Here is an 18,314-nt window from a genome sequence, read left to right on the forward strand (position 1 = left end):
CAATGGCAGAAATCGACATCCACTCAAAAGGCAATTATAATATATCATAACACGCAAATAAAACCATTCATTTACACACCTGATCATGCATTACACACAAAGTTAAATGCATCTCAGATTCACCAGAGTAGGTGTTTAAAAGAATTTAAGTCCGTTTTTCAAATCCTGAGCATTTAAAAAGATTCTCATCACGCAAGCAAGTGCTGGGAAAGAACCCAGATTACTCACTATAATTTGGTATGGGCAATACTTCCCATTTGCCTCGTAATGTAATTCCAGATTCTCTTGCATTCTCGTTATCGGGTGCAACACGAACGCCCCGTTTCCGCTGGCTGGCGCTCCCGGTTACGGCTGCCCACGGCAACAAAACAGGGTGAAGCGTCCTTTTGATTTGGGCGGGCAAGCTGCGGGCAGCCGAAGCCTGAAGCACCAGAGAGTGGCAACGAGGCCTGTCTCTTCGCTATGGCTCCTGAGGATATATAAAGGGTGCACAGAGCAGTATAGAGCCCCACACCTTGGTTCCGATGATTTTCTGCACCTCTTCATCGGGGGAGGTTGGGGTGCTCGTCAGGTCCGGGTTGCTGTTGCTGATGCTCCTGGACCGGGACAGGTTGAGGCTGCTGGGTCGGCCCGTGGTGCGGGACAAGGTGGCGTACTGAATGGGACCTCCGTAAGGGGGACTGCCCATCACTGGGGAAGCAAAACAGGACAGCGGGGAAGTCAGCGAGACACGGCTGGAGTTGTCAGGGAAAGCATCCAACACGTGTACAAAAAAGTCAGACAGGCATCTCGGATTCTCACAGCAGCTAAAGAATGATTCAACACAACCCGTCCACAACTCTTAAACTCTCAATAGCGCAGAGTTTAGAAATACTAAAAGAGACTTGCAGTAAATTCAATGACAAACGTTTCGACTAGAAGTCTTTTTCACTGTGCTGTTAAGTGCATGCCAGTTATTCTTTTTATGCAGAACTATTAAAAAAACTCTCAACAGTGCTACATTTAAAAAAAAAAAAAAAATTTAAAACAAATGACAAGACTGAGTAACGTTCCAAAACGTTTACATTCAGACACCGCAATAGAAATTGTCAAAACGTTTGTCACTGAATTTAGACATCAAAAAAAAGGCTTCTGGTCCAAACGCTTTGTCACTCGATTACTTTCCAGGATTTCTAAATCCAACTCTCTCGCAACCCAAAAGTGAGAGGCTGCCCCATGACCAGTAATTACAGCAGAACCCTTTCCGGTCTGGCTGCTAGAAACGTGGTTGTGAAATTCGGCGGTTCTCTCTGCTTAAGGAAAGACGATCCCCGTCCTCCAGCAGCCTCTGCTACAGACAGCTCTGTTACTCACTGCTCCCCAGCAGACCCGACTCCTGGCTGGGCAGGTGGAAGCAGTAATGGATGTAAGACGCCAGGAGGCTGTTTCGGCCGTGCTGGTCCTGGTTCCCCTCCAGATCCTTGTGGATTTTGTTCACAAGCAGCGCCATGGCTTCAAAGGCAGCCCGGCCCAGATTCACTGCAGAGCCAAATTAAGAACAGGTCATTTAAATCTCTTATTTAATGTAAAATAAAAACAAAAGTGTGATTCGCTTTGAAGATATGAAACAGCAATACCATGTTAGCAGCAATTGATAAAACTATTCTTTCACCGTATAATCTAATGTCGCAATGTGTCAATTTTATATATGAAATTGGTGCTACAATGACTATGATATAAATGGTTGGTAAAAAGGATGTGAACTTTTCACTGAGCGACTGTTTCTTTTCGGTATACTGACACATAGTTATTTAATCTTCATTATCTCATGTTCTGTAATCTGGTGTGTCATGGTACTATTTGATGAATGTTAAACTAATGTTTACCATACTTTTAGTCATACTATGTGTTACATATCAATTTGAATAAAAACGTCAATTATATTTAATGAGTCGTTCAGCAGACGCTTTTATCCAAAGCGACTTACAGACTAGAGGGTGAACTATGCATCACAACTCCTGCTGCAGAGTCACTTCCAATAGGACCTTGTTTTACGTCTCGTCCAAAGGAGCACAAGGAGGTTCAGTGACTTGCTCAGGGTCACACACACACAGTGAGCTGGGATTTGAACCTCCCTGGTATCAGGCCACTTTTCTGTCACCACCAAGCCTCCCTGGAATAATTCTTAGAGAAAATAAGACCCGATGATCACACTAGCGAGAGTCCCACGTACCGATCTGTCCCCCGATGATGGGAGGGCGCACGATGAGCAGGATCAGCTTGTTGAGGATCTGGTGGACGAAGCGCACGGCCGTCTCCAGACCGGCGCTCCTGATCTGGGAGATGCTGGACTTGAGCTCCGCCTCCACATTGTTCTCGGAGATGATGACGTCTTTGAGGCGGAAGGGGAAGCAGTATTCCTCCAACACGTGCACCAGCGTGAAGAACTTATCCAGCTGCGCGTCCTGAGCAAAGGAAAGGGAAGACGCGGCCGCGCACACACACACGCAGGCGGCACGCGGATTCAGCGCGGTTACACAGGGCAGGGGGAGGCAGTTTCAAACATTCATATAGACCGACGCTTTGAAAATGTTATTTATTTTATTTAACCAGGTAGTCACATTGATATTCAAAATCTCTTTTTTCAAGAGAGACCTGGCCAATTATAACTTTAAAAATGAATTAAAAACAAGTACATTTATCAGAAATAACATTTCCAACCTGATTTTTAAAATCTCTTAATGATATATAAATCAGATTTAAAAGATGTTTTTGAAGGTTGTTCCACGACCAAATGAAACAACGTCAGGATCAAAAACGCGTTTCAACGTTTGAAGTTTTTCTTTTTGTGAACACACTAAAATCAGGGTCAGCTCCTGGTTTTTAAAATGATTTAAATTCCATTTCCAATTCATTTTGAAAAATCAATGCCAATTCCCATTCCTTTTAATCAATTCCAACACATCACTGATCAAAACTGCTATCCGCAGTATTCTGTTAAAATGAGCTTCTCGCAACAGTGGCAACATCAAATTACTTCAATTGAACTCACTGTTTGTTAGTCTGTTAAACTGGCTTCAAATTACAGCAGCTGAACAAATCACAATCATTATTATGCCTCTAAAACATCAACTGCAATTCCTTCGAAGGAACTGGAACTGGAACTGGGGATTGATTTTAGAAATTGATGAACCAATAAAAAAATCGACCCCAGCCCCGTTCATGATTTAGAATTCCGATGGAGCGTTTTGCAAATGAAATCCCGTCAGAAACAAAGGGATTGGGTTTCGCTTCTGCAACGCGGCGTCTCCTTCAATCACGCTCACCTGCGTGTGCACAGAGGAGGCAGCAGTCACTTCCACATTGAAGACTCCTTTGTGATTGTCCACCCACTTCATACCGGGCAGCTGCACCTGGAACACAAAACACCCAGTTTGAGGTCTCGAGCCTCACTTTATAGCAAGCACAAGAGGGAAGAGATGCATTTTTAAAAATCAAAACCATTCTAACTGTAATAACGCGATTGCTCCATCCTGAAAACCAGCTGAATTCTGACCTGAGTGGTCTTTGGTGTCCTCATTCCAGACAGCAATTTGCCCCCAGATCGCTTTAAATGATTTGGCTGCATCTTCTCTATAGTGTAGTACAGTATAGTACAGTACAGCACACCGCTATGGCCAAATGTTTTTGCATCACCCTGTAGAATGAACTGATTCTGCTTTATAAAGCTGAATGAAACCTGCTGAATACCGTTATGATTATTACATACTGCTTTGTAGTTTTCCATTGATGAAAAACTGACGCAAATTGAAAAATGTATTTCATGATCGAAACCGAACATGAAATACTGTACTATTACAGCTATAGCATAGCATAGCATAGTACAGCATAGCACAGCTGTAGCATAGCATAGCACAGCTGTAGCATAGCACAGCACAGCTGTAGCATAACATAGCACAGCTTTAGCATAGCATAGCACAGCTCTAGCATAGCATAGCACAGCTCTAGCATAGCATAGCACAGCTGTAGCATAGCACAGCTCTAGCATAGCATAGCACAGCTGTAGCATAGCACAGCTGTAGCATAGCATAGCACAGCTGTAGCATAGCACAGCTGTAGCATAGCATAGCACAGCTGTAGCATAGCACAGCTGTAGCATAACATAGCACAGCTCTAGCATAGCATAGCATAGCTCTAGCATAGCATAGCATAGCTGTAGCATAGCATAGCACAGCTGTAGCATAGCATAGCACAGCTCTAGCATAGCATAGCTCTAGCATAGCATAGCACAGCTGTAGCATAGCATAGCACAGCTGTAGCATAGCATAGCACAGCTGTAGCATAGCATAGCACAGCTCTAGCATAGCATAGCACAGCTGTAGCATAGCATAGCATAGCTGTAGCATAGCACAGCTCTAGCATAGCATAGCATAGCACAGCTCTAGCATAGCATAGCACAGCTTTAGCATAGCATAGCACAGCTCTAGCATAGCATAGCACAGCTGTAGCATAGCATAGCACAGCTGTAGCATATCACAGCTGTAGCATAGCTGTAGCATAGCATAGCTGTAGCATAGCATAGCACAGCTGTAGCATAGCACAGCTGTAGCATAGCATAGCACAGCTCTAGCATAGCATAGCTGTAGCATAACATAGCACAGCTGTAGCATAGCATAGCACAGCTGTAGCATAGCACAGCTGTAGCATAGCATAGCACAGCTCTAGCATAGCATAGCTGTAGCATAACATAGCACAGCTCTAGCATAGCATAGCACAGCTGTAGCATAGCACAGCTGTAGCATAGCACAGCACAGCTGTAGCATAGCACAGCTGTAGCATAGCATAGCACAGCTGTAGCATAGCACAGCTGTAGCATAACATAGCACAGCTCTAGCATAGCATAGCATAGCTCTAGCATAGCATAGCATAGCTGTAGCATAGCATAGCACAGCTGTAGCATAGCATAGCACAGCTCTAGCATAGCATAGCTCTAGCATAGCATAGCACAGCTGTAGCATAGCATAGCACAGCTGTAGCATAGCATAGCACAGCTGTAGCATAGCATAGCACAGCTCTAGCATAGCATAGCACAGCTCTAGCATAGCACAGCTCTAGCATAGCACAGCTCTAGCATAGCATAGCATAGCACAGCTCTAGCATAGCATAGCACAGCTTTAGCATAGCATAGCACAGCTCTAGCATAGCATAGCACAGCTGTAGCATAGCATAGCACAGCTGTAGCATATCACAGCTGTAGCATAGCTGTAGCATAGCATAGCTGTAGCATAGCATAGCACAGCTGTAGCATAGCACAGCTGTAGCATAGCATAGCACAGCTCTAGCATAGCATAGCTGTAGCATAACATAGCACAGCTGTAGCATAGCATAGCACAGCTGTAGCATAGCATAGCTCTAGCATAGCATAGCACAGCTCTAGCATAGCACAGCTCTAGCATAGCATAGCACAGCTCTAGCATAGCATAGCTTAGTACAGCTCTAGCATAGCATAGCACAGCTCTAGCATAGCAGTAGCATAGCATAGCACAGCTGTAGCATAGCATAGCAGTAGCATAGCATAGCACAGCTGTAGCATAGCATAGCAGTAGCATAGCATAGCACAGCTGTAGCATAGCATAGCAGAGCTGTAGCATAGCATAGCATAGCAGAGCTGTAGCATAGCACAGCTGTAGCATAGCATAGTACAGCTCTAGCATAGCATAGCACAGCTCTAGCATAGCTGTAGCATAGCATAGCTGTAGCATAGCATAGCTGTAGCATAGCATAGCTGTAGCATAGCACAGCTGTAGCACAGCATAGCTGTAGCATAGCACAGCATAGCTGTAGCATAGCTTATAATTGAATAGTAATGAGCTGACAGCACAGAAAAGCCTGACCCAGTGAATTAAGCAGGGAACCCGATGAAATGCTTGCAGAAGGAGGGGTCGGACGGCACTTACGTCAGGAGTGAGAACGGAGTAGCTGGGAGGAGGCTTCTCCACAGACACTGGCAGGCTGAAGGTGCCGGTCCGGAGACGTCCGTGCTGCATTAGCGGGATCCACTGAGGGGGAACAGAACGCACAGCGTTACCCACACAAACCCAATGACCCGACAGGGACGGGAATACGACTCCCACTGCAGAGCAGTCTGATCCACACCGGGTTTTACTGCTGCGAGTTCAATAAGACGCACCTGAGCTTGTTACCTATACGCTGCGGCTAATCAAGCTTGTAGGAGGTAAAACCTGGAGCAGCATCTCCATCCCTGCAATAATAATGCTGGTTATCACAGGGATGGAACTACGGCTCCCACTGCATAGTGGTTTGATCCCTTCCTGGTTTTACTGCGAGTTTAGTAAGACACACATGCAGGTTGGGAGTCCCTGTCTCAGTATAAATGGCCAGGTTCATTTCAGTGCAGTGCAGTTAGTGGCAGGTCTTGGGGACCCCTGGGGGTCCGGCACTCACAGTGTACCCCACGGGGGTCTCCAGGGGGGTGTTCTGCTTCTGCTGGCAGCTGATGTGGTAGAACGTGAACAGCAGGTGGTGGTTATCAGTCAGGTTAGCTGGGATCTTCATCTTCATTTCCTCATAAAACTCCGGAGACCTGCCCCAGGGGAGGGAGAGAGAGAGAGAGAGAGAGAGAGAGAGAGAGACTTGAGAGCAGGTACGACCGCCCAGGTTCCTGCTGCGAGATCAGTCTGTCACGGACGTATTAAACAAAGCATGAAGACTAAAAATCGGCCACAGTGCCGTTATACAAGTAAGAGCCGGCACTCTCTACAGCTCTGTCCAAGAGTTTTGCATCACCCTATAGAATTTTAGCACCGAGACATAATTAGTAAAAAAAATACACCAACACACTTTAGATCTTTTATTTAACATTGTGCAAATCAAAAAAACTACTAAACGACATCGCAAAAGTCTACCTGGAAGCCATAACAGCAGTACAGTGGTATTTCATGTTCGATTTCAAAATGCCACATTTTTCCGTTTTGGTCAGTTTTTTTTCGTTAAGTATATGGGGGGGTGGGGGACGGGGACTACAAAGCGGTGTGTAATTCAGTATGTTAACGTAACATTATTCAGCAGGTTTCATTCCACTTTATGAAGTATGATTAGTTCATTCAATAGGGTGATGCAACACTAGTAGCTGTAGTACAGAGCCATGTGCCCGATCAGTCAAAAGTGTTTCTGTTACTGGAGAAAGAACCAGCACTTTCACTAGCGGTCTCTGAAAAGACACTCCTGTTGATCTAGCCTGTGTTACACACCGTCTCTCTATGGCAGGCAACTAGAAAAGGAGCTCCTGAACTCAGTTGAAAGCGTATCAATACATATTAATAGATCATAGATGATAGATCAGATCATATTAATAGATCGGAACATCACAGAAAGGTAAAAAGTAGGAAAGCGTATTTTGAAGCAGCTTTTGTTCTTGGCACTTCTTTGTGTCTCAATGGAAGACAAGGCCATCACTCACTTGTTATGGTATACCACTGGAGTGTAGGCCTCTCTGTAAAACTCCCCGCAGCTCGACTTGCCAAATATAACCTGCAATAAAAAAGACCAAAGGAAGTCAGACAAGCTGGTGGCCTGTGTCAGCTAGCCAAGTCCAGTTCTGTGTGTTAAATCAGGTTTATCTTATCAACACAGCTTATCATAAGCTAATAGGGTTTCCAAATGCCTATAGGTCAGGAGTGGCCAACGTCGGCCCTTCCACTCCTGGTCTTTGTTCCAACTCTGTTCTGAATCGTTTATGACTATATTAAACCTCCATCCAGACCTTTAAAGTCATTCAGTATCTCATTTTTACCTGTTGAACCACCTGGAGGGGAATAACAGCCCTCCAGGACCGGGATTGAACGATGGGACACCCCTGCTATTGTCTACAGCGTGACCTACTTTTTTATTAATTAAACTATTAAACTATAGACTCATGTGTGACTTGAGATTCTGTGCGGAGAAGTGCAATCAGAAATTCTTATTTCCTGGTCGACCAATTTTTCCGTGACACCGGGACCATCTCATGTATTGCGACGCTATTATTATTATTATTTATTATTATGGATTATGGATTATGATTATGATTATTACTACTACTACTACTACTACTCACTGGCATGGCCTGGCTTGGGTCTTCCCCTGCCATGAACTGCACCTTCACAGAGATGTTCCGGACGGAGCCCTGCCTGCTGCTGAAGTTCAGGTTCTGAGGGTAGACGTACAGCAGGTTCCTGCAAGCAAACACACATTTTAATATTCATTCATTCAAACAAAAGATTACCCAAGAACAGAAGACATTTTACGAACAAGCCCCACTCAGTGCTCGTCCGGTTCCTTGTATCTCGCTGATCTCAAAACTCACAGGTATTAAAAAGGAAACTGATCCATAACCTGACCTCACTCTCCGTTAAGAACCGTCTTCTACCTCCGGTTTAACCAGGGAGGTTCCATTTCATCTTAATAGCGGCCGTACGGACCCCATGCTTTACTCTGAACACATCGCAGAGATGTTTGGAACAGCGTTCAGATATTTATTAGGTTTTGAAGTCCAAATCAGTCCAGTCCTGAAGTCCAGTCATTAGCACAGTTAAAAAAAACAAAACCACACCCACTGAAGTCAACAAACCCGAATACGCAACTAAAAGACATTTATGTTCTCTGTATTGGGTCTTGTCAATAGCCTTAATTAGTTGTGTCTTATGTTTAGTTTTGTAATTGCATCAGAGTTTCAAGGTTTCCTCCAGTCAGGAACCAAACAAAACATCATAAATCAATCAATCAATCAATCAATCAATCAATCAATCAATCAAAACCTTTATTTATCCAGATGAGTCAATTGAGAACAAATTCTTTTCCAATGACGACCTGGCAAGAGACACACACCACCGCAGCAAACAACATCAAACACAATACATAACCAATCATAAAACATTAAACTCAGCAGGCACAGATGCCAGTCAGCAACGACTCAACCCTACGGCTAAAAGCAGCCTCAGATATGAACAGTTCTAATTTGAACTTTTTTTAAAACTCATTCCAGTCGTTGGCTCCTGCAAACTGAAAATGAGCGACGACCAAAAACCGTTGATCAGTATTGAGGTTGTGTAACAGAATTTTAAAAAAGTGCAACTGAAGGACTGACCAGTTCCTTTATCCATCCCCCTTGATGTAAAAAAAAACAAACACATCAATAAATATCGGAAGATTATTCCATTCTATTTCTTTACTCAAAGACCTTGGAAGTTCAAAAACCTTTTAGTCTTGTTTGTGCACAAACATACAATGCACCCCCACTTGCTCGCCCAAAATAAACCAGGTTACTGCGGTACAAAACACTCTGACAAAACAAACACTGGCTTATCAGCACAGCATTGCAGGAACACGCGCGTAGCTGGGAGTGAAGCGTGATGGGATACACTACCCCTGTCCCACCAGAGCACACAGGCCAGTTCCATCCAGACAGAAGCGCTCGATTTCCTCTGTGCTCATCAATGACAGATGAAGAGTGCTGAGTTCAAAGCTCTAGTCTGGAGGGTTGTTCTGCACAGGGTTGGGGTTGCATTTAAGTTATGTATTGTAGTTTAAGGCGAATGCAATATGAAAATTAATATTTTGATTTATCAGAAGACTAGGAGTGCGGATTGTATTGCCCATGTCTCCTCACTCAGACCTTTTACTTACTAAATACCCTGATATCTCTGAATTGATAATCACCTCTTTAAAAATACGCTAAACCTTTTAACGTGCAAGACATCTCGCAAGCAGAACGCTCCCCCGAAATGTTCTCCTTTTTCTAGGAAAGCAGCACAGCTGGGGATGGGGAGTTTGTTGCTGGATAACTTCACTCAGACTACTTGCTCGCTAAATATATATAGCTGTCCCTGAATAAAAAAAATCATTTTAGGAGTATATATAAAAACAGCTGCAATTGCAGAATTAAATAAATCATGCCTTATCGTTACAGAAAACAGGGTCCAGTGTATCCAGCGATATTTGTTTTCTAAGCCTTGGCACAAACTGAGGAGCTGTGTAGTCAGTGATGCAATCCCACAGCAAGCTTGCTGGTGTTAAGCAACTGGTCAGCCCATACTGGAGACCGTATCAGAATGGGATTTCATCACCTGCAGGGGAGAGCCACAGCTGTCTGGATGGGAGACTGCCACCTGCAAAGCAGGACTGGAGAGCCAAGCCAACTGTCCAGCAAGCACAGGGCTGTCATACTGAGATTGAGGTCCACAAATAGGTCTTGATGTAGAGAAATCCCCTTCGAGTCTCAGTAGCACAGGATCGAACTCCAACTGCGCACAAATCCGAATACAGGCATTTGTGATGATGATCATGAGAAAAGGAAACGTTTGGTTTTGGGCTCCACCACTGGACGAGGCAGGAGACCCCCCCCAAAACATGCAGCACCCCCTGACTTCATCTGTTCAAGTGTTAAGAAGAAATGGAAGAAAAATTGCCAGCTGGATGCAAAACGAGTTGGACAGCGCTGGTTTAGTTTATAAGGCACTTTGTTAGTTATAAGAGAGGCGATTTAGGGACTCACATACAATAGATACAATAGGAATGGTCCATGACTTTGATAGTACACATACAGCTATGGCCAAAGGTTTTGCATCACCTAGAATTTTAGGATTGAGAGAAAAAAAAACTATGAACATAATATTGATCTTTTATTTAATATCATGCAATCAAAGAAACTACAAAATAATAATAAAAATAAATAAATAATAATAAAAAAAAAATGAAAATCGCAAAAAAATGTATCTACCTGGAAGCCATAATAGTAGTTGTATAGTTTTGAAATGTTACATTTTAATGATCAGTTTTTTCGTGAAGTACATGGGGGAAGAACTACAAAAGCGGTCTGTAATTCAATACGTTAACGTAACACTATTCAGCAGGTTTATGAAGCAAAATGAATGAATTCTATAGGGTGACACAAAACCTTTACACCAAAGAATTACACTGGAGGAACAGGTTCAAAATACCCGAGAGCCACGTCCGAGATCTGCTGCAATACTACAGAAGTTGCGTTGTCCATTTTGCAACGCAATCCCAGTTCACCACATCCATGGACACAGACAGAAATCTCCTGTATGCTTGGGGTCAGTTTCTATCTGTTAAAACAGCGCTTGATTGTTCTAAACGGTCAAGGCTAGGCCATCCGCAAATACAGATCAAGTTATCCAAAGTTAACAATTACTGTCAAATGAGGTCATGTTGAGAAATATACATTTTTTTTTGCAAGGGGGCGGTTGGCACTGATAACCACTTAAAATATGAGTAATAAAAACGCATGTAGTTGACTCAGCAATATAAGCAGCAGACTGGAGAGCGATACACCCTCTCTTAGCAGCAAACAGCGTACAGACAACGAGTGACTGAATTAGGGATGGGAGGTTTAATGAAGTACAGTAAGTCAGTTTAAATTTACTAGGAAAAAAAAGGCTAGTTTGCAAAAGATTTTTAGTTCAGTTTGATTCATTTTTTAATCTGGGTCTGATAACATTTATTTATTTCTGGTGATAATCGGATTTAGGGTTGCGATTTTATTATTGTAATAATAATAATAATAATAATAATAATAATAATAATAATATTTCTGCTTGTCTCCGTTACATCACCTTTATTGCATTAGAATTTCAATGACTTATTTATTTATAAAAATTGAAAGGCTCCATTTATAAAAGTGAAAAAATCCTTTAAAAAAAAAAAAAAAAAGATACGCAGAGTAACGCAAGCTCCTTATAAAAAAGAACTCTCAAAGTTACACTCCGGTATTGATTCGTTAACTAATTGCAAACAGCTAATTCAGTAACTGCTTTAGCTTCAGACGCTGCTATAAGGATGCAGGGGTCTGTCTCGCTAGTCTGGGTGGTCTGTTTGGGGCTGGGTGCTCCGTGCTGGGCGGTGCCCGTAGGAAAGTGGCAGGGTGTCAGAGGGGACCACCCCCAGCTGGCGTTGGAGGAGGACGTGAACATCCTGATGTACGGGGTGCTGCAGTTCAGTTCAGGTCTGCGCGAAATGTACCGCGGCACCTCCAGCAAGTTCACACAGATCTTCCACAGCCTGGACGCGTTCGAGAGGACCCTGGGGCTGCTGGGAAAGAGCGTGCGAGAGGCAAAGGACGCGGGGGGAGAGCTGGAGAGCAGCGTGCTGCAGCTACAGGTAAAGAACCGGAACGCTCCGTCAGAATGTTACCTAGGAGTTCTGGAACGCGGAGTTTTCAAGTTTCACTGTCTTTCTAAAATTAAAACAGTATTCTTTCATATGTCAAATAAATAAAATCTGTCAAGTACAGCTGTGGACAAAAGTTTAGCATCGCCTAGAATTTTAGGATTGAAACTGAAAAAACATAATTTAGATCTTTTATTTAACATCATGTAGTCAAAGAAACTACAAAATGATATTGCAAAGTTAAACCAGAAGCCATAACAGTAGAACAGTATTTCATGTTAGATTTCGAAATGTCATATTTATAGCCAATTCCAATAGTTCAGCATCCGAAAGCATGTAACTGCAGAGCAAGGTACAGTCTTGAATGACAACCCGAGTACTGATTGTGTGTACTTGGGTGTGTTGAGCAGCGAGAGGAGATGCAGCTGAAGAGCCAGTCCACAGAGATTAACCAGCAGTTCAAGAGCCTGCTGTACGATCAGCTGGTCCTGCAGAACAAAGTGACCAGTCTGGAGAAAACCCTGAGCAGCCTGGAGGGGACCAAACTACAAACACAGCCCGAGAACGTCTCTCAACTCAAGGTAACTCTTCCATCTTCCTTCTGCCCTCCCTCCCTTCCTACTCCCCAATTTATTCATCCTTGCTTCGCAAGTTAGCTTGCAACCTTGAATCAGTTTGAGCTCCTCAAATACTGTCCAGAACTTAGACGCCAATATTTCACCCTGTTACCCCTTTTCTGATTAAATCGAGTACTTCAATATATTTTGCAGAAATATTTTGCATTACATTGTAACTATGCATAATATCACTGTAATTGTGTGGCATTGCATGTGTATTTACTAAGGAACTACAATGCAAATACACAGTGATGAGACACCATGTAATACCCATTTAAAACAAAAGCAAGAGTAACTATAAAATACAGGAGCAGGTCATCGCCCAGAGCACCGCTCCTCAAACCCACCAACACGGCAAGAGATTTATATCTTGTGATCGCATTCTCTTTCCCTGCAGGAACAAAGCCTGAAACAGTACAAAACTCTGCAGAAGCTGATGCATTCAGTGCAGAGTCAGAGGAAGCAGATGGAACAACAACAGCTACAGCTCTCACAGCTGTTGAAAAAGGCAAGCCACTTCCTTCTCTACTTCCCCAGCGCAGTGTAGTGTACAGCTCTGGCCAAATGGTTTGCATCCCCCTGTAGAATGAACTGACTTTCCTTCAAAAATTTGAATGAATAATGTTAAGAACGCAGGACGAGTCATCGATACATAATTAAATTTACACCTCAAGCCATCACAAAAGCCGTTGTGGGACCTGGAGGTGGGGTAGCCTAGCGGTTAGGTATGCAGGACCGGGAGCCAGGGAATTCTCGGTTCAAGGCTTGAGTTTTAAGAGGCGATTGTTTATGAGTGATATTGAAGTGACGGTGCGTTTCTTTTTTCTCTTGCAGGGTGACTCTTGAACAGCACGAGAGAGAGCGAGAGAGAGAGAGAGAGCGAGAGAGCGAGAGAGAGAGAGAGAGAGAGAGAGAGAGAGAGAGAGAGAATCTGTGGCAATGTTTACTCAGCTTTCCAATCGAAAGGACACCTTATAAAACACAGAGACAGTTTGCATTTAGTTCCTCTTTCTACAGTGAAGAACGGGAAGGGCAGACATCCTTCAACACCCAGGTTTCCTTTGGCCCAAAATCTACCTTTTTGTCTCCATGCAGAGGGAACCCTACGAGACACTGCGAAAACCCATAATGAGGTCACTTCAGCCCAACTCTGTATATAGTTATTATTAGGGCTGTGTATTTAAGGCTTGTTTCACAGCATTCCACGGTCTAAAACTGTATTTCAAGATATTTAAACATCCTATTTATTAAAAGCAGAACAATATAGCATTGCTATATTCAATACTGATGCATTCAATCGAGCCATCTGAAATGTCTTTGCGTTGATTCCTCATTTGTTTGCTCACAAAGATCAAAAGCAGAACGGATTGCATTACAACATTAGACTCTGATGCCATCTGAAATGTCTTTGCATCAGATAGCTTGTGTGAGATGGAAGAGGCGTCACATTAAAATTAGCTAGTGTGTTTATTCTTATTTAACTATGTATTACACAATTAATAAAGTATAGGGCGGTGTGGCTTGGTACAAGCAGATTTCAAACCAGCTCAAAGTCAGATTCCACTAGTGTGTAGCTGCTGACCTGTTGTGTTTGCATCGTACATATGATGGTGTATATATATATATATATATATATATATATATATATATATATATAAAGGGCGAAACATGTATGCAGCTACTGTATTTTGACTTTTAAAACGCTGTGAATGTAGAAGCCGTTAGGCAACTTTCACGCGATTTGATTGGCTCTTGTAATGCTTTATTTGCATATCTCCCTACAACCCCCTATATATATATATATAGCTTTCTTAATTCTTTGTTCTGTCTTTCCTTTGTCTGTTTGTTTTTTATATTACTGTAAAGTATGTAGCAATAAAACCTCATAACTTGAAGAAAAAAAAAATGTTCCGACATATAAAAACCAAGTTAATAAAAACCATTAAAAAAAAACACATCTCCATTGTATTTGTTGTGGTTTATAACTGTCCCATTGCCAAGTCAATTATTCTCCCCGGCTGTAACTTTCCATTTCATTTTTTTGTGCCGCACAGATACACCACATCATCAGAGACAGGCTATTTGCGGAGTAGCAGAGCTACACTGTCAGAGGAATATAGGAATGTAGGCTAGAGCAGCCATCTAAAGGCGCTGCATCCAGGAGTTCAGCTTCCTTAACTGATTCCATTCCTGGTTTTACTAGGAGTTTAATCAGGACGCACCTGAGCTTGTTCCCTATACACACTACGACTAATCAAGCTCGTAGTAAAACCTGGAATGGGTGAAACTGCTGAGCAACGGGAGTCTTACATCCATCCCTGCATTATACCCTGTTGGTCACAGGGCGATGGTGGATGTCACAGTTTAGGGTTTTAAACAACTGCTCATGCAATCGAGATAAAACTTGGGTAGGACCTTCTTCAGCATGTATGAAAATCTGTCCGTCCGTCTGTGTGTCTGATGGATTCAGGTCGCTTTTTATGAGACTTTTACATTTGCAGCGGTGGCAGTGGAGGATGGACTACACATAAGAAAGTTTCCAAACGAGAGGAGGCCCCATTCGGCCCATCTTGCTCGTTTGGTTGTTAGTAGCTTATTGATCCCAGAATCTCATCAAGCAGCTTCTTGAAGGATCCCAGGGTGTCAGCTTCAACAACATTACTGGGGAGTTGGTTCCAGACCCTCACAATTCTCTGTGTAAAAAAGTGCCTCCTATTTTCTGTTCTGAATGCCCCTTTATCTAATCTCCATCTGTGACCCCTGGTCATTACTTCTTTTTTCAGGTCAAAAAAGTCCCCTGGGTCGACATTGTCTATACCTTTTAGGATTTTGAATGCTTGAATCAGATCAACGCGTAGTCTTCTTTGTTCAAGACTGAATAGATTCAATTCTTTTAGCCTGTCTGCACACGACATGCCTTTTAATAAACCCGGGATAATTCTAGTCGCTCTTCTTTTCTAGAGCAGCAATATCCTTTTTGTAACGAGGTGACCAGAACTGAACACAATATTCTAGGTGAGGTCTTACTAATGCATTGTAAAGTTTTAACATGACTTCCCTTGATTTAAATTCAATACTTCTCACAATATATCCGAGCATCTTGTTGGCCTTTTTTTATAGCTTCCCCACATTGTCTAGATGAAGACATCTCTGTCTAGATGAAGACATCTCTGTCTAGATGAAGACATTTCTGGAGTTCCCAGACTGTACGTTGTCTGTTGCTTGAATCCCCCTGGACACTGACCTGTAAGTGGTGCAGGGGGTGTAGACCTCCCTGGCTGGGAACTCCAGCACCTCCTTGGTGGGTCTCACACGGAGGTCCGGGTAGGGCTTCACGTGCAGCAGCTCAGGAGACAGGCAGTAATGGGGGCTGTCCGGCGCGGGGGAGATGTCGATTTTCAGCTGAGCTGCGAACAGAAGAGAAACCCCACCACCCTGGTCAACCAACGCGTTCCAGGTTCACGCTGCAGTCGCTGGTGGATTACTGGGTAAGTTACCGGTTACTGGTCGCAGTCTTCTCAGAACCGAGGACGGCCTTCTCATGTCCGCGAGGAATTTGTACAGGTCGTCATCGCTGAGGCGATCGCCCTCCTGAAAAAGTAAAAAAGAAAATGAATTAAAAACACACACACACACACACAAATCTGTGACTCCCTCAGTCTAAAGATACTGCTCACAGAACGCACACACACAGACGCACTACTATATGGTGATGTATGTCAATAAAAAGCAGGGGATCCGAACCTACATCTGTGGCAAAAGGTTTTGCATCCCCCTACAGAATGAACACATTTTGCTTCATAAAGTTGAATGAAACCTGCTGAATAACGTTACGTTAACGTAATGGATTACACAGAACGCTTTGTAGTTTTTCATATATATTTAACGAAAAACGTGACATTTCGAAATCTAACTGGACTGTACTGCTATCATGGCTTCCGGTTGACTTTTGCAATGCCATTTTGGTATTTCTTTGATTACATGAAATGAAAGATCAAAACGATGTTCCTATAGTTTTTTTTTATGTCTTAATTCTAAAATTCTAGGTGATGCAAAACTGTTGGCCACAGCTGTAGAATCCTTTACAAGAACTTTTGAAGAGGGAATGTCCTTACGTGGTTTCAACAGGATGAGTGGTTCTCCAGGGCAGTACAGCATAGTGCAGAATTGTTACTACTGTATTGGTAACACCATGCTTTTGGGAGTAGCTACCTCCTAGGGCATGCTGTGATTTAATGTGCAACTGCTACCCTTTTATTTAACACAGGCTACCGCGAGGTATAGGCAGGACCCCACACACGCTGAGTTTGTACTCTGGGGCACAGACGATTTCGAAAAGCAACGCAGCTGCGTGGCAGTTTTGAATCCCTGCCAAGGTTTCGCCCAGGTAAATAAAGCAGGGAGTTTATTTGGGGATTTCACAGGTCCGCCTGGCGACTGATCGTCGTCTGATTTCTGTTTGTTCTTTTGTCATTCTGGCAGGCAAGCCACAGTTTGTGTAACAGCTGTTTGTGCAGCAGGCAATGCGCCTGTGATGAGGAAAGGGGAGCTGAGCGTCCTTCACATCCTGTCTGCCTGTTTCGGCACGCCTTCTCTGTGTGGGCCACTAGCCAGCTGACCCAGCCTCTCTGTCTGTCAGCCAGCCAGCCAGCCAGCCTCCTCTACTGTACTGCAGCGTGCAAGTTTATCAGAAACACCTCGAGATTTGTCGTTTATATCATTTATATACCTGCCTGCACGAAAACCTCGGGGTGTTTTTGGTCAACAATCAGGGATAAAGAAACACTTGTGTGACAATGTTAAGACCGCTTTTGTGCTTTAATTTTTAATCTAAAGAAGTCTCGTGCATTTTACTACGGGACAGACATGGTAAAAACTGCAGAAGTACCACGGTAAATGTTTATATGGGAGGAGCTGAAAAGGGTAGGTAGGCTGCTGCCCCTGCACAGCAGGGGTAGCATCATGAACCCACCTGTTTAAAGAAGTTGGTCACAGTGAGTGTAGCGGGTCTGAAGTTGGCGAAGTTGCCCATCTCCTCTCCCATGCTCATCCGCTCAAACGTTTTCTTCTTGCGTTCGTTCCACGTGCCCTTGCGTTCTGAGTGCCAAAAAAAACAAACACATATCCAGTCACTGCTCAGGGTGCTGCATTAATATATTCAACCTGCAGGGGTCAGCAGTGTGAAAGCCAGTCTAAAGCCAATCTTGCAGTTTTGTTACTAAGGAATAGCAATGCCAGTGATTTTTGTACACTACAAACAAGTACAATAAAAAAGCTAATCAGGTCCATGTTCCTGTTAAAGCGCTTTTGGGATCCTTGTGATGAAAGGAGTTATAGAAACGTGAATTGTATTGTACTGTAAGTGTATCTCACTACCATGCTCCAGTGCACTGTGGACTGTGAATCGTATTGCAGTGTAGTGCAGTGTATTGCAGTGCAGTGCAGTGCAGTGTATTGTATTGCAGTGCAGTATATTGTATTGTAGTGCAGTGTATTGCAGTGCCGTGTATTGTATTGCAGTGCAGTGTATTG

General features: G+C 43.4%; 2 protein-coding genes across 7 annotated transcripts in view; one reads left to right on the plus strand and one right to left on the minus strand.

Moving 5' to 3' along the window:
- LOC117965567 (dedicator of cytokinesis protein 7-like) overlaps positions 1-18,314 on the minus strand; it is a 56,085-nt gene that overhangs the window by 21,170 nt on the left and 16,601 nt on the right. For all 5 annotated transcript variants that reach the window (XM_059007226.1, XM_059007229.1, XM_059007228.1 and 2 more), the window contains exons 12-22: positions 17,755-17,879; positions 16,280-16,373; positions 16,027-16,189; positions 8,096-8,213; positions 7,460-7,530; positions 6,445-6,583; positions 5,937-6,038; positions 3,306-3,392; positions 2,213-2,444; positions 1,354-1,518; positions 515-690 (exon numbers count right to left, since the gene is read on the minus strand). In XM_059007226.1, coding sequence (XP_058863209.1) covers positions 515-690; positions 1,354-1,518; positions 2,213-2,444; positions 3,306-3,392; positions 5,937-6,038; positions 6,445-6,583; positions 7,460-7,530; positions 8,096-8,213; positions 16,027-16,189; positions 16,280-16,373; positions 17,755-17,879 — 1,472 coding nt within the window. The remainder of the gene's footprint in view (positions 1-514; positions 691-1,353; positions 1,519-2,212; positions 2,445-3,305; positions 3,393-5,936; positions 6,039-6,444; positions 6,584-7,459; positions 7,531-8,095; positions 8,214-16,026; positions 16,190-16,279; positions 16,374-17,754; positions 17,880-18,314) is intronic.
- Positions 11,225-14,736, plus strand: LOC117965568 (uncharacterized). Of its 2 annotated transcripts, XM_059007230.1 has the most exons (4): positions 11,246-12,156; positions 12,576-12,746; positions 13,180-13,290; positions 13,617-14,733. In XM_059007230.1, the coding sequence occupies exons 1-4, from the start codon at positions 11,836-11,838 to the stop codon at positions 13,626-13,628; spliced, it is 615 nt and encodes a 204-aa protein (XP_058863213.1). In that variant the 5' UTR covers positions 11,246-11,835; the 3' UTR covers positions 13,629-14,733. The 2 variants fall into 2 exon arrangements, with proteins under 2 accessions (XP_058863214.1, XP_058863213.1); XM_059007231.1 differs by lacking the exon at positions 13,180-13,290 and having other exon boundaries at positions 11,225-12,156; positions 13,617-14,736.

Source organism: Acipenser ruthenus, chromosome 34 (genome assembly GCF_902713425.1).
Source record: "Acipenser ruthenus chromosome 34, fAciRut3.2 maternal haplotype, whole genome shotgun sequence".
Taxonomy (NCBI): Eukaryota; Metazoa; Chordata; class Actinopteri; order Acipenseriformes; family Acipenseridae; genus Acipenser; species Acipenser ruthenus.